Source organism: Diadema setosum, chromosome 22, assembly GCF_964275005.1.
Source record: "Diadema setosum chromosome 22, eeDiaSeto1, whole genome shotgun sequence".
In the NCBI taxonomy this organism is placed as follows: domain Eukaryota; kingdom Metazoa; phylum Echinodermata; class Echinoidea; order Diadematoida; family Diadematidae; genus Diadema; species Diadema setosum.
In genome coordinates this window covers 29426642-29454310 of record NC_092706.1, presented here as the reverse complement: position 1 = coordinate 29454310, position 27669 = coordinate 29426642, and the positions used below count along the sequence as shown (strand labels likewise).

General features: G+C 37.8%; 1 protein-coding gene across 1 annotated transcript in view; it reads left to right on the top strand.

The window, feature by feature from the left end:
* LOC140245285 (titin-like) overlaps positions 1-27669 on the top strand; it is a 240109-nt gene that overhangs the window by 1776 nt on the left and 210664 nt on the right. Inside the window, exons 2-3 of the mRNA XM_072324869.1 lie at positions 1453-1615; positions 18684-18746. Of these exons, the coding sequence (XP_072180970.1) occupies positions 1462-1615; positions 18684-18746 (217 nt within the window). The 5' untranslated portion in view covers positions 1453-1461. The remainder of the gene's footprint in view (positions 1-1452; positions 1616-18683; positions 18747-27669) is intronic.

The window sequence follows — 27669 nt, the reverse complement described above, 5'->3', positions numbered from 1 at the left end:
CAGTAGAAGGTATGCTCCTAGCAACCTCTGCGATGTTCATTCAAGCATGGCGACAGCAGTCTATGCACGACCAATCAGCAACCAAGATGCCACGCGCTGACCAATGACATCACTCCCTTGTTGCTAGGGGTGGAGTCTGTCTGCGGCGCTAAATCCAAATCTTCGGACACGTTTCTGTTCCATTGAAAGTCTGAAAATCATGGCCCAGGAAAACGCTAATTTCTTGTCTTTCCTTTGATCATTCAGCCTCAAAATTTTGGCAGATGATAGGCGATACATTAGACTACAAAATTATGCCCAAAACAGAAATCTTATTGTTTCGACTGATTTTGATGATCTGATTTCAAACTCGATTTTCTCAGCTCGGCCGTCAGCGACTTTAGGATCCTTTTGTTGTGGCGGGTCACATATTCATCTTTGCAGCTGTGTGCCTGAATGCATGATTCTATTATCATAGACCTACAAATGAAAGTACTTCACATGATCTTCACTTCCCGGTTTAAGTGAAGATTTGTTGCTGCATTTTGCCCTTAATTCATCCTACAAAATGTTTATCCGGTGCAATATTGCTAATTTAAACTCTAATGAAAACAGACACAAAAATTATACATAATAAAGAAACTTAACAATATTTACACTTTGTTGGCAAAACATTCAAGTTATGCAGGTCAAGACAGATGTTAGAATCATTGAAGCTGGAGATGTGAAAACTTTTGCAGGAGGTAATCCTAACAACTTTGGGGAAAAATTAAACTATTTCTATACCCAAGAGTACAAAACATTGTTTGCCCAAGGCATGACACAAATTCATTGTTGTCATATTTGTGGATATTGGAAGGGAAAGGCTGGTGACTAAGACTACATACAGTAAGTGGTATGTTTATGAGGGCTCTGCTACAAGTGTACATACATGATGATAGTTTGTATTTTATGATAATAATTTGCATATTATGGTTCCTGATAATCATATCTCAAGCAAGTCTGGAAGTCATTTTGATGCTATGAAAGATAATTTTAGCTGTGAACAGAAGTCAGAAAAATATGCTGGAAAATGTACTCCAGAGACTTGCTCTTCGTAAGTCGTTTTTTGTTTTAAATCCTTTGTGTATGATTGAATATATGAGAAATGATAACTTCAAGGAACAGACAAAAGGAGAAATGAAAAAGCCTAATTAATTTGAATTGAAATAGTATAGCCTACTACCCGTAGTAGTTCACTTGGATGAGAGAAGCCAATACTGTTATCTAGCAAAGTCTTGTCTGTCACATAAATAATCACTTCTGACTGTTTGCTGTGGTTGGTCTAATTCCCTACCATACATGACGCGAAATTTTCTTTTCAGCCACTCCTTTGGACCCTAATCCCCAAGGAGCTCAGCTCCTGCTTGACGAGTGTTGTTGTGTCCTTCTGTGATACTCATTCCTCTCATTCTTGGTGTGTTTTGCACCTAGGAAAGAGCCATGGCTAGTCGTCGGTCCCGCGGGGACCGATATTCGTCCAACGTGAGTGCTGTCTCGGCTGCTTCGTCCAATGGATCTGTGGGAGTGATGGAATACTCAATGACCCATAGCGGTTCTCTCTCCCCTGGAAGCAGTCTTTCTTTCATCACCAAAAGTAAGATACCTTTTACATTTCATTTTATCATTTTCATCTTCTTTATATTAGAAAACAGAGTCTGATCATTGAAAATGCCTAAATATTATCCTCCCTGACTGACGGTGTAAAACTAGAAATTTTTGCAAGTATGAAACTTTTGTGAATTTCGCAAGGAGCCAGTATTCGCAAAAGTAAAATAGATGCGAAAACTCTTGTTTCCACAGTGCATTGAATGCCATTTCCAATTCACAGAAGTTTCATGCCATGGAATAGGCTGTTTGCTCCAGTTCACACACACACACACACACACACACACACACACACACACTTTTTTTGTTTTATGATATTCTTTATTTGAGTTTCACACACACACACAAAATCATGCTGTGAATGTTTCTGATTTTTCAGCACTTTTGACAGGGCTAAAAAGAGTGGATTATTCATTTATCTTTTTTTTCATCACAACTTTTTTTTTTTTTTTTTTTTTTTTTTTTTTTTTTTTTTACTGTATACCTGGTTAGTGTTTTACATGTTTTGTATTGTAACATTTTTCTTTAGTCATTATGTTAGTTAAGTAGAATGTAGTGATCTACTCTTGTCAAGAAATTCCATCTGATAATAATGGCAGGATATCTTAATTTCATTTTGATATTTTTCTCAATGAAAACCACTTTGACACACTATTCCACCCTCTTGAAAACATTCTCGTGTATCATACTTTTTTTCAGGGAGAAACGTGCTGAACTCTTCAATATTTGTTTCATACAATATTATGATTAACCAGAGAAAAGTGTAAAACACACAATATGCATCATGTACATGCATCACTGACATTCCTTTGGATCCCAAGCATGTTGTTTAGGTGTGGTTTTATCTGCCATGCATTGTCAATCATTAACTAGGTCATCTTTTATCATCAGCGATTTTCTGACTGGTTACTTGCAGAACGTGTAGGGGCCTTAGAGAAATAATGTACGGACTAGGGTAAACACATTTTACCCGCAGTCAGTATTCCTCGTGAATCAAGTCAGTGTGTGAGACATTGCATTGTACAGACTTGGTGTGCAGTTTTTTTGTTTTTTTTGGGTGAAGCTAGTACATTGGACACAGGTTGATTCACACCTGTTTTATGACACCTTCTGTGTACAGAAGTTGTTATTGCTCTTTCGTGTAATCTTATTCCATTGCGATTGAATGCAAACTTCCAATCTCAGTGCTATTTCTCTATCTCTTCCCCTCTCTCTCCCTCTGCTCCCCCTTCCACCGTCTCTTCCCCTCTTTCACCTCCCTTTGTACTAATTCTCTCATTCTCTCTCTCTTTTTTCTCCTCTTTCTGTCACTTTCTTCTCTTTCTCTCACCCTCTCACACTCTGTCAACTTCCTGTATAAATATGTATTCATTGAGAAGTGTTTGACGCATTCCATAGATATTTCATCTCTTTGAAGGCCTACAAAACTCACAAATTCCTAACACACATTCCAAACACACAGTCCACACTCATTTATTTACAGCTATTTTTTTCATGTATTTTATCATTCAAAAATGACATTCTTCATTTTCAGTGGCAGTTTTCTCAAAATGTGTCTTTATACCACAACCTTTGTTTACAAATTTTGCTATAACTTGAGAATGCTTCAATGGAAGGATGCAGTGAAGGATGGCTTCCGTCCTTTATGACCATGGAAATATTATTAAATCAAATGTTGTATTTCCACCTTTAAGTTTCAAAGTTGGAACTACACTTGATGGTGATACATTGTAAACATTAGGGCCCGAATTCACGAAGGTGGTACAAATGAAACCATGGTTTAAACCATGGAGCGCCAAGTGTCGCACGGAATATTTCGCTACGAAATTGGTCATTTCGTCGACAAAATGACCGCTTCGTTAACGAAATTATCATTTCGTGGACGAAATGTTCATTTAGTTACAAAATGTTGTTATTTCGTTACAAAATAATCATTTCATTGACGAAATGACTGATTTCGTAACGAAATATTCCATGCGACACCTGGCGCTCCATGGTTTTTGTCCATGGTTTAAGCCATGGTTTCATTTGTACCACCTTCGTGAATTCGGGCCTATGTGGATAACTCATGATACTGGCTCTACCAGTGAAGCTGTTTGTCAGTAGAGTCAGTGTATGCTACGCACCTCTATTCAGTAAGGAGATTTTCATTGGCTACGAAAGAATGATGTTCTGTCTTTATCCACTCCATGACTTAAAGGACATACAACAGTGTTACAGGACCAATACAATCTGCAGCAGACTGATTTTGATAGCTTTCTCAGGATTTTTAATAGCATGCTCGTGTTTCCACCTTTCTATTTCTTAAGTTCTGCTGTGAAGTGGAAGGAGGAAGAAAAATAAAACATAAGGCTACAACAGACTGGCCATTTATAATCATAGATTTGTGATCAAGAATGAAGGAAACCCACTGCACAGTCAGAGCCACAATTTTGTGATCCTGTGTACAGCAAAACTGGTCAAAGTCAAGGTTTCTAATCAAAACCCTGTATTATAAATTATAAAATGGGTTCAAGAATGTAGCCAATAGGAAGCGCTGAAATGAGACACACCTCCTTCCTTTACTTCAGTACAATTGCACTGCCTGTAATCCTATGGTAGATTGCCGATCGTCTGTGCGCGCGGCGGCTCCTTTGATGAATTGCATGCATACGCGTACGCGCTGTCAATCCTGTAAACAACTTCTAGTTTGGGCTGCGTGCGCCGGCCGGCCGGCCTGTCTTCCCTTGTGCATAACATATGTGGCGTACGTACGTATACTGTACCGTACTACTGAGTATACGTACACTTTGTACAGTACAGTAGACCAAGCGTTATGGGACCGGACGCGTACATGGAGTCACTTTGAAGAGCAAATCCAACGATTTAGCAGGTTAATTCACGCCGTTTTCAGAGTATGTTGTCTAGTAGGCCTATATGAGGAGTCTATATCAAGTCTTTAAGGTAAAGGGTGCATATTCTATGTAAAATAAGTAAGTTTTCATGCGGGTGTCCGGAAACCCAACCCCCCATTATACTTATAGGCCTACTAGCTGTATGTGCGGGACTTCCGCGAGTGCGACGTGCGTAAAAGTTTGGGACGAACATCTTCGGACGTCTTGACCCACAATAGTACGTGAAAAACGCTGAAAAATGATGTTAGTTTTCGAATTTTCGACCCATTTTATAAAACAAATGATGCACAGGATTATTTCGTGGCGTTAGTGTAGGCGTAGCTCACTCTCGGGTATTTACAATGTAGTGCAACATGCACTCGGCTTCGCCTCGTGCATGTTTCACAATTGTAAATACCCTCGAGTGCACTACGCCTACACTAACGCACTCTATCCTGTGCATCATTTGTATAATAATGAATTCTCTGTTGTCAGTGGATGCCACTCAAAATGAGAGAAAAAAAAAATCTACCCTTGTGCACTGTTGGAGTTTATAGTCTGTTTATTGTTATTGAATAAATTTCTGTAAACAGTCTACATCTCTAACTGTAGCTAACTGTGGAAACAGAGGTTTTCATAACTAACACTCTTTACAACTTATGTGTGGAGGAACTGATCTAGTTTTGTGACCTACATGTAGCTACCAAAGGGCTCTCAATTGTTAAGTGATTTTATTATGTCGATACCATTCCATCACTGAATCATAATCAATTTGGATTTGATTGTGTATGATAACACTCACCCACAGTGGACATCAAGTTTAATCTGAATCAGGTCATCATAAAGCTTGGGGTCATTTCCAAAGAATAAACAAGTTCTTTCGTTTTTAAGTCAACCATATTTTCTTGTGAGAACAATCAAGGATGCCCAAAGATAATTCATTTTTAGAAGATTCAGGGCCAAGCTATGCACCAGTGTCAATATTATCAAATGATATGGAACTGCTTCAATACTTTAGAGCAAGGAAAGGAAAGGCAAGGCCTATATTATACTTTGCATGAATGTCAATATAAGCACAGGATCTGATGTGCTTATTTAAATGTCATATATTTTTTTTTATAAGAATATTATGAGATATGGAAGTACACCTGTACAGTGTACTTGGTACATTATGTTGTGTAAGAATGACTGTTTTTTATTTGTTTTCTACAAGACAACATTTTTTTTTTTCCAAACAAGAAAGGATACAGCAATGATGCACTGGTTATTTACCCTCAGTAAATTTCTGCAGGGTGTTACATGCTTTCTGGACTGATGGGATGATATGAAATCATACTTGTTACACAATATAATCATTTCTTCTTCTTTTAATTCTTCTTCTTCTTCTTATTGTTATTATTATTATTATTATTATTATTATTATTATTATTATCGTCATCATCATCATCATCATTAGCCTACTCCTCTTAGCAAGCATTATTATGATTGTTAATTTAGTTGATATTAGCATTAGATACCATACAATTGTGTCTAGATTTATCATGAATTATGTTCACTGATGTTGTTATCAAAGAGTGTATAATTAATGTTGTTATCATTCATGAATATGATAATAATTAGTGTACTGTTATAGTGAAAGATAAACATAGTATCTAGTACTTTATTGTATTTGTAATTGCAGTATTAGTAATACAGGTAGCAGTAGTTGTAGTAGTACAAATTACATGTAGTTTTAAGTGTAAAGCCCCTTTAGTTCATTGAGCCTCCTAGCCTGTAGACATGGTAGGGTTTTTAGCTCCAGTGAACAAGCTGGGAATATATCCCATTCATCACTGCCAAGGATATGTCATGGGCAATTTGTGATCTATTCCTGGTCCCTGATTATTTGTCCTCTCTTGGAACCAATGCCATGGTAGGGCTGGAAGTACAACATGCCTTCCAGGTCGTGAACCCTGTCCGAGTGTGAAATCTACATTCTACATTTATCCCACTCCAGTGTGTCGAAGGCAAGCACTCCCACACCCACCCACACACACACACAAGCAAACAACCACATGTAGTGCCACCAGACATATTTCATGAATATATGACCTATTAAATTTAAGTGAAAAAAACACCAAGTAAATATTGTTTACATACCTTTCCAGTCAGTTTGAATATCATTTCTATTATACAAGAATGTTGTCAAATATTGGGCAACAAAACAATGAAGCAATAATATGTTCAAAAAAGAATTTGAAACTTTTGGCAAATTTTATGTCAGCAGTCCACCTCTAGCTGAAGTTGGGAGCCCATTGCGACCAAGTGACCATAATATTTTGTATGTGAGACTCCTCATACACTGTTTACACGATAATGGAATATCTCTAATTTCTCATTTCTTGTATTTCCTTCTTACATAATTCTGTGCAGGATATAGCAGAAACACTTTCCATATAATGTATGGACCTTATTTAAAGGGAAAGACTATTTCATGCTTCCATTCAAGTTGACATTGATAGAAGAGTTAAATAATTCAGAACAATGTGTTACGTTTCAAGAGAATTAAATCTATCCTTCTGTGAAACAGTAATTTATGGGAAGAATGCAAGAGGTGACAGTGATGGTCCTGCAACCAAGAATTATTTTGTTGCCAATAAAAGACTTTGTTTACTTAATGATTTACCAACATTCTAGTACAGTCCAAACAATATGCATTAAAGATCTTGATAAAAGCTCAGCATTTGATTGGTACATGAATATCAATACCTTCATCCAATAACTGCTTTCGGTTGTTAATGCTTTTCAAAGTCAATTCTCCTATACACTCTTTTCAGCTTCAAACAGCTAATATATTTTCAATCAGCCTGACCACAATTTGATAATTTTATACTGAACTCCAATTTTCTTGTGCCATAATACTCTAAACTGGCTTGAATCCAATGCCAAGAACTGGAAGCAAAGCCTCAGTGCAGTCAACGTTTGGTAATCAGTTTATACCACGTCGTTTGAAGCTCTTAGCTGATGTCATCCTTGGATACCCCAGCATGCCACTAGTATCACAAGGAACATTTCCTGTTATCACTCCAGTATCATTCCGAAGGGTATCAGTGCCTCAGATAGACAGATAGACTCTTTGCAAGTGCTTAAAGGGATTGTATAGTTTTGGTTGAGACCTAATTTCGGGTTTCTTACATTTTTTGATGAGATAATGAGAAACCTCTTATGAAATATGAAAGAGTATGTAAATCCATGAGGAATTCAACGTTTATTTGATGAAAATTGGTTTTGAAATGGCTGAGATATCCAAAACAGAGAGATTCTAATAAAGTGTGGGACCCACACTTTTTTACGATCACTTTGTTTTACTTTGATTTTGGATGTTTCAGTCATTCCAAACCCGATTTTCACCAAATAAACTTTGAATTCCTCTTAGAATGGTATGCTCTGCACCATTTCATTAGTGTTTTCTTGGTATCTCGCAAAAAGTTAAAAGCCCAATTCTCATCTCCACCAATACTGTACTATCCCTTTAAAGTCCCACTTTAAAGGTAGGGGATACCTTTTACAGACCTCCCAAAATGCAGCAAAACATTAAATATGAACCTCAGGGGACTTGTTTAGGCCACTGCTGAGAAATTTGGAAGTCAACAGTTATCTACAATTTGAATAATGCACAAAACTCAACTACTCAGTAGTTCTGTGTGTCAGCCACACTTAAGCATTTTTGTTGCAGTCTTCTGTATTTTTTTTTTATCTATAAACACAAATCTAAAAGTATAAGAGCTGATGTAATAACATATAGAGTGTGTGGCAAGAATGTATATAGAAATGTTTGTAAGTTTTGATGAACTTTCTTCACAAAATATACATGATGGACACACATGCGTGCATGGGTCTTCAAAGGTAGCCTAGTAATGTACTGGAATTTACGGTGAGCCCCGAAAAAAATTCAATTCAAAATCTAACGGTCAATAAAAATGTACTTAATGTTACCTTCCACTTTCAATACTTTATGGGAGTTTTTAAAATGATACTCTCTTCAACATACCACTGTATTTATACAACTCTTCATTTGAGGCATGCAAATGGGATTCCCTACCTTTAATTTTGATATTCATCCAGAAAATAAATTGGTAGAAAGAAAAAGTAACTCTATTTTGTAATAAGTGGTTACTTTGATAAGAAAATCTCTTCTTTACATGAATCAGTGGACCTGGAATGCCACAACAAATTAAAGTGGAAAACCTATGAGAAAGTGTCATTTATAAAATGAAATTTAATAATGAAATACTTACTATGTGAGACTGAAATGTTGGCACATCGATGGAGCTGCCATAGTCGAGAGAACTTTCCACCTACACACAATATATTCCCCTTCTAAGGTAGGAATTCTTGCTTTGAAGTGGCAGTGGAATATTTCTGTTTATTGCATTGTATTTGAATCTTTACTGCCTGTCTTCCTGACAATTACAAGGTATTCATCTTTTAAATCAGATTTTCTGTGAGATCTGCACTGAGCAAACATTACTTCTATGCAATAAAACTGTAATATTAAAAAGGTTATCATCTCTCCAGTACCTCATGTCTCTTCACTTTGGTATCCGTATGGTATCCTATGATGGTACAATGTTCACATCTTGGCTATGCCATTTGCTGGTGATTGTTTTATACTAGTAAATAACCATCCTGTGCACTAGCATCTACAATTTATTCAAAGATATTTTGTGTACCAGTACTGAAAGATTTTAGTGTTTGAGAGATGGAAGGGCACATAATATTAATCCTCTGCTGCCTGCTACATGAATTTCTTGTCCATACTGTACGAGTGTGAAATTTGGGCACATTTGACTCATTGGCACAGAAATGAAAAAATATGAGTATCCTCTACCTTTTGATGTCATGCAGACATTGCTGACAGTCAACTGAAGTCGGAATGAATACTGTATGCAGTTTCCAAAATAGTCTCCTATTTCCAAATCTATATTAAAGTTGCTTCCATGTGACCATGATTTGGTTGCACATGTACATAGTATGCTTTGCATCTGTTCATAGTCAGTCCCTTGAAAAAGAATCAAATTCTCTATGAATCGTCAAGCCTTGTCATATTACCTCATGCATAACGATTTGTGTTTGTGTTTAATTATCGCAAAGAATGATAGTAATCATGGAGAGACAAATACTAACTAAACATTTATTCACAATTGACTGCACTATAAAGTTAAAGCTTGCTGACTAATCTGACTTTTGGATCTAGTAAATTTAATTTCACATGCTGAAATACGTTTATTTCCCCCCTTCACTTGTTGGCATAAAGAGCTTTGCATTGATACAGATTTTTAAACTGACATTTCAACGTACAGGTACACTAAAGGCATAATTTACCATTTGCAGATGAAAGCATTAGTGCTTTAAAATAGTTCTAAAATGTGAGTTAGGGATAGGAACAACCACTGTCAAAATTTGAATCCGTATAATCGATGTTAAGTTTTGTTAAATACACAAAATGTAAACAATAGTTATAATAACAATGTTTCCAGACTAAACCGTATACAGTTATGGTTTACTGAGAAAAATCCTGATATCTCCTTATATTTTAGGTTTTATTGCAAATATTTCATATGGTAGGATGTTTTACGATACAACAGACCTACACATATGCATCAAATGTGATATCTTGAACATTTTTGAAATCACTGCTCCCAAAGGTAAACTGGACCTTTAACCTAGACACAAATCTCTCAATATGTCCATCCCCCTTTCCCCCGAGCCCGTTGTGATTACAGCATCCTGCCATCTCATGGCCTACATACTCTGTCTTCTCCTATCCTCTTTCCAAATGAACATCTCGGTGGACTCATCATCTGTCTAGACCGCCTACTGGTATCCCAGTCTCCCTGACATCTTCCAGTTGTCATCCAGTCTGCGACGAAGCTCGCTGACTGGACGTCTCCCTCCCACCCCTTGCAGCCGCGTACAGGAAGACAGGCGTTGTGGAATAATTTCGTTTGGACACAAGAGTTTGTGTCTCTTTGCAGGGACCTCCCGTGAACTGAGGATGAGGTCATGTGGAGTTAACCCACGGTTTCATTTCGGAAAGATTTAACAAGCTTTTTCGAGTGGTGGCTGTTCTTGTGGTGCATAATAGTTCTCATCCTGGCTTCCAGCTTGTGTCATCTCGGGGCAGTTGTGACCGCCATCACAACAAATCTGTTCTAGGGCTTCTCACCGCATGACCATTGTGTCTCTCAAGAAATGAGAGCTAGGGGTTCATCTTCTTTGCTATTTTTCTCTCCGGAAGAGGACACCGATCTTCACTAATGACTGTATGATTCCACCCCCTGCTGGTAACCCTTGTGATGTTATAGTGTCAGGGACCTCAGAGATAGAGGGCAGAAGAACCAAAGACAAGCAAGAAAAACAAGTTTTAGATAGTGCCTCGAGGTATTTGAAGTAGCTACCTGGTACTCTTGACTTTTCTCACCTGCAACCAATGACTGTTATCAAGTTTTCCTTCTACTCCAGCATATGAAAGATATTTCAATTGAACACATGGTTGTGAATGGAAAGGAGAAATATTTTTCATGTTTCCTACTAGCTCTATCTCACCTTCATCTTTCTGAGAGGGGTCTAAGTGAGAATCATGGCTATGTATGGCTGGTCCCGTTCTCGATCTGAGTGTATAGCTGTCAAGCTACCAGGTCTGTATGTCGCTCTAACATGATGTGGAAGGAAAATATGTATGAAAAATAGTTTTTCTTCACATTTTGTCACTTTGCTTCTTGTATCATTACATATATGGCATGTCAATGGGAATTGAATATCACTAAATTATACAATTCATCCAGTGATAGACATTATGTGAGTGTACAATGTGCAACATAAAAAGGATAAGATATTCACCGAGATTGTAAATGTTCAGTTCTATAAAAAATATGCTTCAGTATTCTCACCATTTGATTCACTATAGTCATTATTATTTATCAGGGGTGGTGGTAGGAAATGACTTGCTATTAAAAATTTTCTTGAGCTCCGAAGATAGGCCAATGCAATGCTAAATACAGTGTTTGTGTTAGATGCTTTCTGTTCCTATGCAATGTGATGCATGATATGTGCCAAAGTTCAATTTAGAAAAATAAAGTGCATTATCAGGGGCCATTTTAGCAGTCTATTATGATGTTACAGTCTCTATAGATTGTTCACAGTGTGAATTCGAAAATTGTGCTTGAACAGATTCAACAAAACTTGCAACGCGAAAGGATATTTTGATAAAAAAGGGGAAAATATATACTGTTACATGGGTAATAATATTTTCTTTTGAAAGACTGTTTACCAGAAGCAATATATGACAGTGAGATTACTGTTAAAGTGTTAATTTGAAAGGTTTCCTTTTTATTGACCTCTGTATGCTTGCCACATGATATCTGTCATATGATCATATCAGTGACATATATTGCAAAGACTTTTCCACCTACACTGTTATTTCCCCAAGTCTGTGTAGTCTTTCATAAATAATCCCATTCCAGAAATGGGAATGTTATGTCCCCTATGTTTCATTGCATAATGTGTTTTCCCTCGCTACGTCATCACCTATGTTAAACGCAAATATGTGGGACAATGACAGCGGCTGGAATGCAAGGATCCAAGCACTCATCTCATCCTCCTCCTCCGGTGGGGGGGGGGGGGGGGGCAGTGGGGTAATACCTCCAGGCTGGCTCCCGATGTGAGATATAAATTCACTGCCATCTTCAGTCTATGATGACATTTGGAAGTGAACTTTTAAAGGCACCAGTCAGCCTTCCTTTCCTTCTTATCTGTGTGCCATTTCATAAATGTTCATGACTTATACAGGCCAAACTATTTAGTAGACCCTTCCATTTCTATTGTAATTATCAACTTGTACTATTGTTCATTATTACATCTATCAGTTCATGAAAAGAGTAGTGTATTTTTTTATGTCATTTTGTAAATACCCTTGAAAAAGGATGTATTTTTCTGTTGCTGATGAAAACCAATTCCATTCAATTAATTTCAATTCAGTTTACTTAAATTCAGTTCAATCCAATTCAAATTTCAATTCAATTCAGTTCAATTCTATTCAATCCAGTTCAGTTCAATTCAACCCACCTTGAGAAAAGAATTTGATGAAAGTGAATGCTCCAAGAAGGATGACGGAAAACAACAAACACAGGCATGAGGAATGAGACACTAAAAAGTAATGCCATAACATTGGCTACCAGTAAAAAGAAAAAAACAAATGCAGTTCCGTCAGTCACAGGCAGGACACTTTTATACAGCAATATGTTAAATTGTGTAAATGTTCATGTGACACAAGGAGATAAGTATTACGTTGTTACAATGTAGTTCAAATCTCCCAGTGAATGTTTGTGGAAACATCAGGCTGGTCTGTTTCCGATGCATTGGAACAATAATCCATGTGCCACCTTTAACATGGAGAGCATTGACTGAAGTTTATTATGCCAATAAATGAAATTCTCTGTAGATACTGAACCAGAGATGCTCCTGGAATTGTGCATTACTTGTGCAGAATGGCTGCAGCCAGCATGGTACCCTCTTTGCAGATCATGCAGTTCTGCCTTCTTTATGCTTGTCTGCACCGACAAAATCATAGTTGCAGGGATACGTACCTTCTTTTCAAAACGGATTTTGTAGCTACATGTATGTTGATTGCAGATATAATTCTGTTAATCTTTCACTGGTACAATCACTGTGTGTACAAGCTCATCAGTTTTTATCGACCAAGCTCTCTGCAATTATAGATACATCCATGATCCATGATTATTATGTCGGGAAATTTTCTTGCGATGAACCTCAAGAAAGATGCATCGAGGAAACAACATGGAAAAATAAACTAGCTCCATGTAAAACTCATGCCTTGGATGTTGAACATGACAGTTGTTTAAATCCCCCAAACAAAAAGCAACAACAACATCCAAAAGATGACCAAGCGCTGAAAGTATGATATTCCAAGCTTGTATGAGACACATGCAAACTGGCAAAATGCACCAGCTTTTTGTGCATGAGACGAACTGGTGCTCCTTGACTCTAGAAATCTGGTTTAAAAAATGGGTACAATTTCATTGTGTCTCTATGATGTTACTGGTAGTGTGCAGGTTCATCTTTCTGTAAATTATAGAAATATTATTTGGCATTGCTGTCTTCATATCAAATAGTGAATATAATTCTTTGTTGTAGAATGTTTAAAAAATAAAAACTTATAACTTCCTGTAAAGTGCCCATTGTATTGAGATATTTGCAAAAAGTTGAAATGGATGGTATACAGTAAAATGAGGAACGTTTGCGTGCATTTTAATTTCGTGAATTTCGCGAGTGCCAACATTTGCGAAATTAAATTGCACGTGAAAGTTTTGCCTGCGCAATATGTATTGGATGCCAGTGGCAATTTGCGAGAATTTCATGCCGTGAGAAAGGCCGTCGGCTCCAGTTCGCGCAATTTTCATGTCGCGAATATATCGTGTTTTTCAGTAGTTTTGGTTGTGGTCTTATTAAATAAAAGATGGGTCCCACTTTTTAATAGGACCACTTTGTGTTTGGATATCTCCACCATTTCAAAATGGATTTTCATCATACTGTATAAACTTTGAATTCCTCCTAGAATTGTATGATCTTTCATATTTTATACATGAAAATGGTTAGATGAATATCAGTTTTGAAATAGCTAAAGATATCCCAAAACAAAGTGGTCCTGATAAAAGGTGGGTCCCACCTTTTATTCGGACCACAACCAAATCTGTACTATCCCCTTTAAGTACTGTTCTTTCATCTCTAGAGAGTGTAGTCTGTCTGTATCCAGCCAGAGTGCAAATAGCTCAGGAATGATGTCACTGCAGTAAGCAATACCAGTGGCAAATGGTTTAGAGATCGTCTGTCTATCCCCCCTCCTCCCTTTAGACTAGAGAGTTCTCATTGACCTCACGCATTGTCATGTTTCATGAGAAGCTCATGAATATGTATGAGTCTCTTCTTTGCACAATACAAACTTTGCGCGAGATTACAGCGTTGTGCTTTTATTTACATTTCATTGAATTGATTTTGTGGTTTGCAAAAAAGCCCTGCCTACTACATGATATGATGGAGATGAGAGCTTTCAGACGAGAATATATGTCATACACTGTACAACTATGTACTGTTTGTCATATTGAATATATAGCTATTCAGAAGCATAAAAACGTCATACACTGTATATCCATACAAAATGTTGTATACCCCATATCAAAATGTCACATCGTATATCCATACATGTATGTTGTATATCCATCATGTCATATGTCGTATCCATGTCGTATCCATGTCATACAGTTAAACTCGCCTACCTGTAAGTCGACATCGCATATGTCGAATAATCGCACAAGTCGATGATTTTAAAAAGTCCCGATTTTTCCCCATTGACTTACGTGTATTAATTCACTCACAAGTTGAATTTTGTAAGTCGAATACTCGCCTAAGTCGATGAAATTCCAAGAACACTTTCACGGAAAAACCTTTAAATTCACTGTGCCTAAGTCGAATAAGATTTTATTGTGCAATAAATCACTGTCAAAATCACAAGACGCCAGTTTTTGTTTATATAAGAACTAGCCTGACCAGACAGGTGACAAAAAAATGATCTAAAGTATCAAAATCGTTCAAAGCGATCGCATGCGATTGTTGAACTCTCTTCGTGTTTGGAGGTCGGCTGGTCCAGCCCTGTCGCGCTAGCGCTACGTACATGTACGTACAGTGACTGGGCTGTGTAATAGTTGTGCGTACAGCGACTGGGCTGTGTATAGTCTGTGTATGTTTGCAGTCTGCGCTGTGCAGTGGATGGATGAAGCTGCTGAGTTTTCAAAGCGGAAAGTAGGTGGAAAGTTATGGGCACGGGTAAATCAGAATTACACCTCTACATGCATTTCAAGCCACGGTATGGTAAACTGGAATCAATCACTGATCACTGCTCAAATATCATTCATATTCACTTCCCCAAGGTTTAACAAGGGTGTAAAGTAATCGGACCTGTGCCAACACTAATGCACTGTCCATGCAAAGTTAGCTGCGGCCCTGCCGGGCGACCCGTGCTGCAGCACACCACCTCTCCAGCTCTCGGCTCCAGAGTAGACAATATACATGTACATGTACATTTGTACATAATGTACGTGTGGTGTAACTGTTAAGTCGATTTTTTTCGACTTACGCACAAGTCGAAAATCGCCTAAGTCGATGTGTTTTGCTCAGTCCAGAGAAGATCGACTTATGCGAGTTTAACTGTATAATATGTCGTCGTACATCCATATGTCCCATATCCATATGTCCATATCCATATGTCGTATGCCTTATATCCACATGTTATACATGAAATGAAATGTAAATAAAAACACAATGCTGTAATCTCGCGCAAAATTTGTACTGTGCAAAGAAGAGACTCATACATATTCATGAGCTTCTCATGAAACATGACAATGTGTCCCATGATGCAGTATAATTATCGTATATCGGGATGTTCTGTAATGTCTGATTGTGTACATGTACACTTGTACATGTATGTCTTAATGGTCTCATATCAATATTCATATCCATACATCATTGAATATCCAGTTAGGTGTGTCTGAAAGTGCTGTGACATGAGGATAAACTGTGTACCATTACGACTGGTTCTGTGAAAATTTACAGACCTGTGCAGCAAAAATCAGGACTTCATATCAATACTTGCTTCTGATGCACATTCTTTAATAAATGAGAAGGGGAGAAGGTTGGTTGTCAAAATGTGCCAAGGTGCCTTTTTAAAAATCTCAAACAAGGCACTCAAGCGAGCATTGAGGCTCTAAGTCAGTGTCTTAGACCCCGTTTACAGTGCTGGGCTGGGCTCGGCCGTGGCCGAGCCCGACCTCAATTGCGCGGCCGAGCCTCACAATTTTGTCCGTTTACACTGCTGGGCTCGACCGCGCTTTTAATTCAAACCTTTCAATATTTTGTCGTAGTGGCGCTCTGCTTGTAAACAAACGCAATTTGGTATTGTCTGGTTTTCAGACCCTTTGCCAACTGAATTCCGTGGCGACGAAGTCGCCGTTCGGGAAAAGGCCTTTGCCGAAGGACAAAAATCCTTTGCAGGACAAAACCACCTTAAACTATACTAGTTTTCGACGTTGAGGGGGTTAACATCCTGAGTAGCGAAATATACAGGCAGAGGGTTTGGAAGCCAGACTAAAATTGGCCGCGCATTTGGCCCAGTTTGCGTTTACACTGAATAAAGGCCGGGCTCGGCCGCGGCCGAGCCGCAGCCGAGACCATCTCCAGAGCGAGGTCAATTTTGGCCTCGCATTTGGCCTTTTGCGCGTTTAAACTGAAATGAAGGTGGGCTCGGCCGCGGCCGAGCCTTGCACTGTAAACGGGGTCTTACACCTGTATCCAAGAGAAAACACCTTGTTGACATTTTAAAAACAAATCCCCTTTTTGTGGCGTGTAAAATCTGTTGTAACTGGTTGATAAGTGATGCAAGAAAAAGATTGGTTGGTATTTACAGGTAATTGTACACCAGAATCTTTTCCCTATAGGAGGACTTCGTGCATCGGATGGTAGATTTTCTTCCAATATTCTTTGGACAAATCAACCATGCTACACAAGTAGAGAATGTTCCTTTCTTAATCAAACTTTTTGAGTTACCCTCTTCATTACCCCCTGCAACTTATTTGTACACCCCTCTTTTGACATTCTGAGGTGCTGACCCGGCAAGGTTGACAAACTTTTTGTGTTTTACATCCCAAAGTTGGGAAATTTAATTTCATACTGTGAAGATGTCTATTTGTGTAATTAGGGCATTGAAAGGTCACGTAAGGTGCAAACATTTCCTTGGATTTTATGTTCATTTCTGTGCTGTCTTTTGTGTACCTCGCTGAAGATTGTTTGTGCAGCGTCAGATGTGTATAGTGGGATATAAACTCGTATGTATTGGAAATAGACTACATAATCACCTCTTTAACCTGAGGGGGTGACAATTACCCTATTCTCCACATTCCGCAGGAATTTACAGTCTGTTGAGCATGAATATATAGGTGGCTGGTTTCCTATTTGCAGATTTATACACAGAACATGCATGACTGGGATGTGTGGGTGTGATTGTAAAAAAAAATGAAAAGTGAATAGAAAACAAGTTTTTTCCCCTTTGCACTGAATGAACTTCCATTGACGTACAGACAGTGTATGCATCCACAGCTGTGTAGGAATGAGCTATGGTTGCCCATCAAGAGAAGGGCTGTTGAATTCTTTTTCTTTTTTTTTTCAGTACCTGCTGTCATCTAATGTATTGAAGTCATATTGTTTGCGCCAAATGTTTCATGAGGTTTTTATTTTTGTGAATTTCGTGAGTCAGGTGCTATTCATGAATTTAAGAACACACGAACATATTGACTCTGATGCTGACATGAATGTGATGTGCATGCATACACTACTAGATATATTCCTCTGTTCAATATTGCACCCCACGATCTCGAATGAAACCACTCATAAAATTTTGGGGAAGCCCAAGTGATTCACAGAAAAAAAATTACACCCATTATCAGGCCTACAATATGGCAAGTGTACATTAGTGTAATCACCTGTATGGAATTAGCTGTAGTATATGGTATGCAACCTGAAGTTTCTGTCTTGCATGGATGAATGTGTGAAAGAATCTTTCATTTTGAGAAATTCCACTGCTAGCCAGTCAGATAAATGTCAATTAAAGCTTAATTTTGGACAGCATTTGTCTTGTATTGTTTAGTTATACATACATATGTTTTCTTTTGTTGATCACTCATACGGCATTTACATTATGGTTTTCCTCATGGAGTGAAGCTTGCTCATTGGACAGACCTACAGCTGTAGATAATGAAACAGAAACATGTCCTTTTCACACAATTTTCTTGAATCATGAATGATTGTTCAGAGATTTCTTCTTGTTTAGCACCAGAATATCTTGCAAGATTGTATCCAGTAGAGTGGGGATGGAGGGGGGGGGGGGCAGTAAGGGTTAAAGGTACTCTTCATTCCTTGAGCATCAACTTCTACAAACCGTGTTATGTCGATATCATAACTCTACTCCGTCAGTAGTGTAAAGAAATCTTGTACGAGATTAATTTTGCAGTCTGACCAGAAACAATTGTAACATAGTCATAATCATTAATATATTGCTTCCTCTTCATTTCCTTATAGCTCCAGTGATGCAAGCTTCAGAAATCAAAGATCTGCTCAGCTCACAGTTTGCGTACCTGTCAGGTAAGAGTCCATTCTGCCCTACTGTGGCAAAAGGAAGCAAGTGACATACCATCCGAATATGAGTTATTGATGTTTTCATAATTCACATAACAAGCTCTTCTTCCAGGCCAAATTTCATGCACAAACACTCGTCCTACTAAGAGATATGTTAGATAAGACATCATGATAGTCCATTGACGTGAGTGTAAATGACAGACACATTTTGCTCTTTAACGAGAAATGTCACTTTTGTCACTTGCTTCCTTTTGCCAAAGTTGGGCAGCATTGTTTCATACCTCTGAAGATTTAATAGCGTGCAGTGTTAACTCCTTGTTTGCCATGGTGTACAGCTCCTTCTGTGCTTAACTATTCTGAGATCTCAACACAACAGCACTTTTGGAAAACACTCTTGTTTTTCAAATCCATATAACTTTTAATGAAGCATTTATGCTAGAATACATGACAAAGTTGTAGAGAAAATGACATGCATGGCTGTGATGTAAATGTGTCTGAGGAATGGAACAGCACTAGACGCTTTCGATGTACAGGTACTGTGGCATATTATGATTTATCAATTGCAAAGATTTAAGAAAAGTAGAGGACTGGTTGAGTAATATGATAGAAGCAATGAGAGCTATAGAGAGAAAGAAAATGTTTATATTGATAGATTGTGTAATGAATAAAGAGATGCATGTGTAGGTAGATACCCATAAATTGATTAATTGATTGAATGATAAAAGGCCCGTTCACAAACAACGAAAATCGAAATTTCAATCGCGATCCAAATTTCGATTTTTTTTTCGACCGTTCATACACAGGGAAAAATCGCACCTCGCAGCAAGGAAAGAACGATCAGTGGCCAAACTGGGCATGTGCGAATCTTGCATGACCGAAGACTGACCCCGCAGTCCCAATAGAGTTTCGCACGCGCTACGAACGATGGGATTAAAAATACCGATTTCTGAATCTCGATCGTGCTCACACACACGATGCTTGGCAAAATAATCACGATTATTCTGAAAAATCGCACTAATAGTGCGAGTTGGATCGCGATAAGGATCGCGGTAATTAGTGAGATTTTTCTGTCCACACTGGAAAAAATTTCGAAATTTTGATCGCGATAAGAAAATTGATTTTTAAATTGCACTTTTTCCCTTGTGTGTGAACGGGCCTAAAGATACATAGATGAAAATGTAGGTACATGTGTATCTAGATAGACAGGTTAGAGGAAAGTAAAGTAGAAAAAAAAAATGAAATGGGGGAGGGGAGAGCTGCAGGCAAAGAGATACAAGTAACTTGGTAGAGCAGATCTAGATCGACATATTGGTAGGAGGAAATCTGCTCTTTGATATTTTATCCCACTCAAAATTGCATCAGATTCAGAGTCTTTAAAGCAATGATAAAGCAGTTAGTGAACATTGGAGTGATATATAGGGAGAGAGAGAGTTGAAGAGAGAAGGAGAGAGATAAGGGGGGGGGGGGTGGGAGGATGGAGAAAATGAGAGGGGGCTATAGCCAGCTTGACATAATATTTGGAAGATGATCTTTCCACATTGCATGCAGTCCCATGCTGGCTGTATTTATGTTCCAAAACCCACCCCGAAAGGCATTACAAATGTATGAATGTGGCTTTATAGGTTTTATAGTCGAGATGCTGTCTAAAGTTCATGTAATCTCGAATGGAGTTGTCACTACACAGCTTTGTGCTGTTTGACCTGAGAAGTACATGTAGGTAAGCTGGGGCAAGCGATTCAAAACAGAAAGGCGTTTGAGGCTCAAACACATTGCAAATTGCTATTTACTGGTATTTCAAATTGCTGTTTCTGACCAGGAATGAAAACACGACTTCATTTTATATATGTCACCAAAAATTGCCTCAAGCATATTTGGAATTGTGATTAGACCTCACAAAATGTTTAGATAAATGCTCCCTAAAGTTGCCTTGGGCAATTGAGCAAGTATAAAGTGTAGGTTTGAAGTGTCCCAGTAAAGATGCCAGCTACTTCAGGTGTGATGTTGCTCTGGAGATCACCACAAAACTAGATCCAAGACCTCAAGTTCAAAGTGAAGCCATGCCTGTCAGCTTCCTTTCCATTGTGATATCTCTTGCTTTCTTGGCTGGAGTTAATGGAGCATACCACCACCAGATTCCATTCATAATCCTCTGACAAGGGGAATAAAGTACCCTCCTGACCTTTCCCCTCCACCACCCCATCCGACATCAATCACATCGTATCCCTTTCAAAATGACTGTACCTGTTGGTATACAATGTAGGCCTGCCTCATGAACTTCAGTTATTGCACTGCAATGCAAAAATCAATCTTTATATCTGGCACTGAATGATGTCTATGGCTTTCCTAAGACTTCTCCCCCAATAAACTGATGGGCAGAGGAAAAAAAAAGAATGAAAAGATTCTAAATATATGGGGCAAGAAAAATAATATGTTGACTTCAAAGCAACTGACAAACAAGGCTTGAAATCCAGATTGTCCTCCCCTTCCACTTCACATACAGTTTGTATATAGATCTATCATAGCACCCACCTGCTCAAGATGGCAGCAGTCCCCCAGTTTGATCCAAAGGTTTCTGGAGGGGTGGAAGTGGGTGTGCTACTTACAATTTTGTACCCCATACCTGACCCCTATGGTCCAACAGTAGCCTGACTAGGTTGGTACAATTCACATAAAGAATTACTATGGGTGTTGAATACTATGGTAACTTTTTGGCTACCGTTCTCATTGGCAAAATACCATGGTAATGGATACCGTGGTAATTCATGTGGTACTGTTCCTATTCACAAAATACCACGGTATTTCTGGTATTAAAAGCATTGTGCATGAGTGTCTCTCCATAGCAAAATACAGGATGGTGGTCAGGTCCCATTAATATGAGAAATACATACACTGCAGTATGGTAGTTGGTATTTGTGGCGTGATTCACACCCAAAGCGTGGGAATCGTATTTTGGGCAAAGTTTGCATTTTCTGGTAGCCACCCTAAACACCATAGCATTTTGTGAATGCTTTTGGTGGTGTATTTGTGTTCACTTTCCGAAATACCACAATTTGAAACACCATGGTATTTTACCATTATTGTGAATGGGCCTCAGATCATCACATCACCCACCTGCTCAAAAGAGCAGCAGTCTCCCAGTTTGATCCCAGGGGTTTCTGGAGGGATGGGAGTGGGTGTGTTACTTAACCCATAGCTGACCCCTGAGGCCCAACAGGGAGGAGTTCATTACCAAGAGGATGTTTTGAAGGAAATATGATTCTGTCTGACAGACTCTGGTAGTAGTAAGATGGCAAACACAACAACAACAACAACCAGGTAAAAACTACAAAAAAAAAAACACAAAAAAAAAACACAAAAAAAAACAAAACAACAACAACTTATGAACAAACAACAGGTACAGCGATTCTACAGAGAAGCATGAAATAATCTCGTAAAGGACAAGTTCACCTTCATAAACATAAGGATTGAGAGAATGCAGCAATATTAGTAGAACACATCAGTGAAAGTTTGAGGAAAATTGGACAATCGATGCAAAAGTTATGAATTTTTAAAATTTTTGTGTTGGAACTGCTGGACAAGGAGACTACTACAGCTTGTGATGTGATATGAGTACAACAGTATAAAGAAAATGTAAAGAAAATTCAACATATTTTCATTTTTTTGTGCATAATAAAAGAGCATTTGGCTTGCCTCTTTCTAAAGGTAGGGGGAATAATATTTCCCATAACATATGTCGGTAACGAGTGAAGGGAATGTGTACTTTTTTAAAAAGATGAAATTTTGTGAAATTCTCTTTATATTTCCCTTATATTGTTGTACTCATGTGACATCGTACACTGCAGTAGTCTTATCATCCAGCAGTTACTGCACAAAAACTTCAAAAATTCATAACTTTTGAACAGATTGTCTGATTTTCCTCAAACTTTCAATGATGTGTTCTACTGATATTGCTACATTTTCTCAATCCTTATGTTTATGAAGGTGAACTTGTCCTTTAAAGATTAAGGAACAATGTGCGTATTCCATGTTTACCAGCCCTGGCAGCAAAACACTTCAGAATATTGGCAAGAGTTTCATATTGGTCCTTAAAAAAAATGAAGAAACTTCAATGAATGAATGGAATGTGTACTGCATTATTATCCAGTCCTGGCTGAATTCTGATATCTACAGTTCATATTTACTGGTCGTGAATCTGTCATGTTGTGGTTCCTTTTTCATCCAGTCTTTTGCCAGTGACATGGTAATTTTAAGCTGCTACAAGATCATACATGTAGCGTGTGATTGAGCTGAAACAAGATTTCCACTGGATTATTACGGATGAGGACGATTCCCGAGTATACTCGGGCAGGGGTCTATGGGAAATGCATGTTGTAGCAAAATCAGTCTGTCCTTAACGGGTTAAAGTGGGGTTTTAAAGGCTGCAGGAAAATCAACACGTGTTTGAAAATAAAGCCAGGTAAAAACTTGTTGTGAAGTGTGTCCCTGGCAAATGCCATGCTGAACTCAAATTCTATCACACACAAAGGAGTTAACACTGGCATGCAAGTAATAACCCTGTACAGAGGAGAAGGTAGACCTCTGCTGTCTTTAAGCTGATTATTGTTATTCAGATTACAGTGGCTTAGACTCATTTCTTCCCCATCAGGCTCTGATTTTGATCTGGTGCTGTAACGACTTGTGTTCACAAAGGATTATCCCCTCGGTGATACACAGCCTTCTTTATGAGGGGTAGAAAATCTTTCATTTCACTCTTACTTTAGAGTTGTGTCAGACTCGGAACCAAGGCAAGAGAATAAATAGAAAGGAGAGGGTAACTTGACAGAAGAGTATGAGTCATACCTTTAAACTTTGTGCCAGAGAAGAAGTCTGTTTTGAATTTTATGACCCTCTTGAATTTGCGCCAGCGAGTTTATGATGCATTCTGTTGAGTATTGTGGATGTGAGAGTTCAAGTGCAATATGGAAGTTTCTGGTGATGACAAATAGTTTTGGAAAATGATAGCTCAATTTTCTTTTGGAATATGTTATGATGTATAATTGCCACTTGTCATAGAAAGTGCATGAAAGGCAAAGAATGAATAATACAGTGTACCAATGAAGACCACATACATTCTGCTATTATATGAGACGTACCATTACGGACATTGAAATTGGGGAAAATTATCAGATTGTTAAATGTTTTTGGTTTCTGCAATTATTGAATCAACTAAAACCTTACATGAAATCAGATAATGAACTGATTGGTCTTGAGGTACTATCTTTTTAAACTAAATTTACAAATTGTTACAGGATATGCTTCCCCCCCCCCCCCCACCATACAACCATATCGAGATGGGAAAAAATATGTCCGCAGTGTTAGCAAGATCAGTATGGTAATGCTCAGATTGTGCAATTCCTATGGTAAACCATGTATCATAATTATTTAGAACCTTCTTCAGTTATTCCAATATTTAATCATACATGTATTGATGATAATTTTGTTCTGTCACATGCTCAACATTGCCTTCCAGCCTGAGTATACTTGGAACTAGTCCAAAAAGTTTTAACCCGTAGCTTCAAATACTGGATCCAGTACTACTGTTTCATAACCTTTATGGGGAAATCATACTTTATCAGAGAAAAAGGTTACAGATGCATAATTTGAATGTTTTAAAAAAATATCTAAGGGTATGAAATTATGGTGCATGAAATAGATCAGCGAGAGTAAGCACTCAAACCATTGAGATAAACGGCTATAATTATGAATGATGAGGCTTCAAATTAGAGCGTGAAAGAATTATTAACCCGTTGAGGACAGGCTAAGTTTGCTACAACACACATTACCCATAGACACTTACCCATGAATACTTGGAATGCATCTTCAATGGGTTAATGTTCTGTAATGATGATTATATCCCTTGCTTGAGAAGTAATATCAAAAAGTCAAACATTAGAACTGGATGGATTAGTCTTCTTTGTGATACATCCATGTATAGGGTGTTTACCACATGTTTACGAGGAATGGAACTGTGCCATGGGTACATGTATTTCGACAAGGAGCCTGTTATACAGTCATGGATTCTATCCTAAAAAAAATTCTGTGAACCAGATATTTAGGATGAATTAGCTGGTTAATGGCCCTTCAAAATTCAGCAGCCCCTTTCAGGGATCCTTTTGTTGAAATATTTTGGGGCAAAATCATTCCACTGTAAAATACACTAATACAGACAATGACATTCTCTTTTGACTGACGGCAATCCGATGCATTCTTTGTGTTGTCTGCATGCAGGCAAACTCACAATCGGATCATCCCTACATCTAGTACCTCACAAGGTTTTCTGCAGATTTCAATTATGAAAGGGCTAAAAAAGTGCCTTTTCCACTAGTTGCATGTGTCCCACTTTGCCCGTAGGGAATGTGTGAGGGTAGACTAGAGTCACAGTTCTTTTGATGCCAAATATTATCAAAGTTTGAGAACAAATGAAGATGAATTTCTATTAAAATCTGTTATGAATAGCGAAGGTGTACTGATCATGAACTTCAGGAATAAAAGACCTTCAACTTTTTTACCCTGCTATTTGTTTGCTTTCGGCAAACTCATTCATTCTTGCAAAGTTCAGGAGGTTGTGAGACTTTATGCTCGTTGTTTTGGAAATATTTCATTTGTTTTTGAGGGAGAGAGAGACTGGTGTGTGTGTTCAAAAGCACCATAGTGATAGACAGACAGAAATAAGGGGGGGGGGGGGGTGTAATTTGAAAACGATGACCACATTTTGTTGCTTTGTGTGTGTGTCAAAGTGAAGTTTGAAAAGATGTTCAACCTGTGTCACACAATGAAATTCCACAGAACTGGCCCCTCTTTGAATAGCTCATATTAGAGTATGAAAAAAATATTTTGTAGGTCTAGATCTATTTATCTTTGTGACGAAACTTTTCATTTCATGAAACCAAACTATTCTTGGACATAATTTAGATACATGTAATGTTATGTAGAATTTACCTCACTAAATGAGATCAAAAGAGTGCGGGGTTTTTACTGTTCAAGGGTGAAACTGAACGGAAGGAAAGTTATGTGCTGTGTATGTATAGCATTGAATGGAAGCATCCTGGTACTGCTGTGTAAAATACCAATAGGCCTTCAATTTAAATGTCAGAAAGTCTGTTGCCTGTAGATTTCTAGAAACAATAATTTGAAAGTTGATCTCATCTCATCATACATTGTAGGGTTAGTCATGGAGCTACATTATGTAGCTCTGTGATATAGTGTGAGTGATGAACAGCTGAAGAATACTTCCAATATTAAAGATATTATATTTCTTATCTATTTCTTAATAGCCTATGTTCATTTTTTAGTAACTTGATATAATACTTATTATGGATCTCTATAATGTTTAAAATGTATTCATCTGCAGCATTTGACATAATATAATCTGGTGCTTTACATCATAGATCTGAGTTTTGGGGAAGAAATATCTTTGCCTAAACTCATATTACACAGGAATAGACTCTGCAGAGAGATACGGTAAAAACAGCAGTGATAGCAACAACATGCTGCACGTTAGCTGCATTTCTGGATTTCCATGTGAATGGGAATGACAGATGTTGACTTATTTTGTGACAATACCAAGGTCTGACTTGGCCAACCTTTTTTTCCAGAATGGAATGCCCCTCCCTCTTTAATAGATGACCCGACTTTGACCCACAAAGTTGTTGGTGTTTTCTTTTTCTTTTTTTTTAAAATCAGTGGGGATGTTTCTGTGGGATTTGTGGTCACAGACTCAGTTTGATATTTTTGTTTTATTCAGAATCTCTTCACAGTAGGCAACTTTTTGTTTGGTGTTATTTTCTTGTCAGCCCACAGTATGTGTCCTGCATGACCGCATGTTTATATTGTGTTCACTTACTTAAAATCTAGAATCAAATGTTATTGAAATTAAGAGTTATATTTTATCACCAGTATTCGCAAGCAGGAATGTTTGAAATCATTGAAATGTGGAGGCCTATCACACAGACAGGAAAGAGGCCCTGTGTAAATTGCATTCATGTCAGGGATATGGACAAGACATAAAAACTTTTTCTGTAAAACCCTATACCTGTGGTTTTTATCAAATACATTCTGAGTACATTCTTTTTCACTGTTCGAATGTACAGAGTTTTCTGGGGCAATAGAAGATGAATTGCACTGTGTGCTCTGAGTGCTGTTTGGCACAGAAAACCCAATAGTGTTGTACACACTGTTCAAAGTCTCTAGCAGAAAAAGGGCTAAGAATTCAAAATATATACAGGGAATACTGTCTCATCTCATTGCCACATAAACAGAATGACATGAATTAGGATAAGATAGAAGAAGCCTTTAAAGATTAAAAAAAAAATGTGTCCCATTATCTTTCTACGACACATGTTCTCTTTAAGGTCATTCACCTCTATGGTGTCATATCCTGAAAACACAAATACTCAGTATTTGTAGAGAGCAATACAGGAAGTTGTTCGGGAGCCCCGAATTACACATTACTATGAAGTACTTCCTGGTAAAGTGGTCTGTAAAAAAGATATTGATACAAAATAGACTGCCTGATTCTTTGGTGTCTAATCACTCCTGGATTTTGTGGAATTTTAAGAATTCAGATATGGTCTACTGACTATAGATCCTGAAGTAGTTTTGATACACTGAATGTGTATTACAACTACAAATGAAGGTTGTTTTATAACTGTCATCAGTATTAAAGCAGGGAGGTGGGATAAAGTTACTGTTTACCATTGGGAGTGGTGATTTAAAAAATGTTCGAGATATCACATTTGATGCATTATGTGTTGTTCAGTTGTATCACAAAACATCCTACCATCTAAAATTTTTGCAATAAAACCTAAAATATAAGCAGATATCAGTATTTTTCTCAATAAACCATAACTGTAGATGGTTTAGTCTAGAAACATTTTTATTATGACCATTT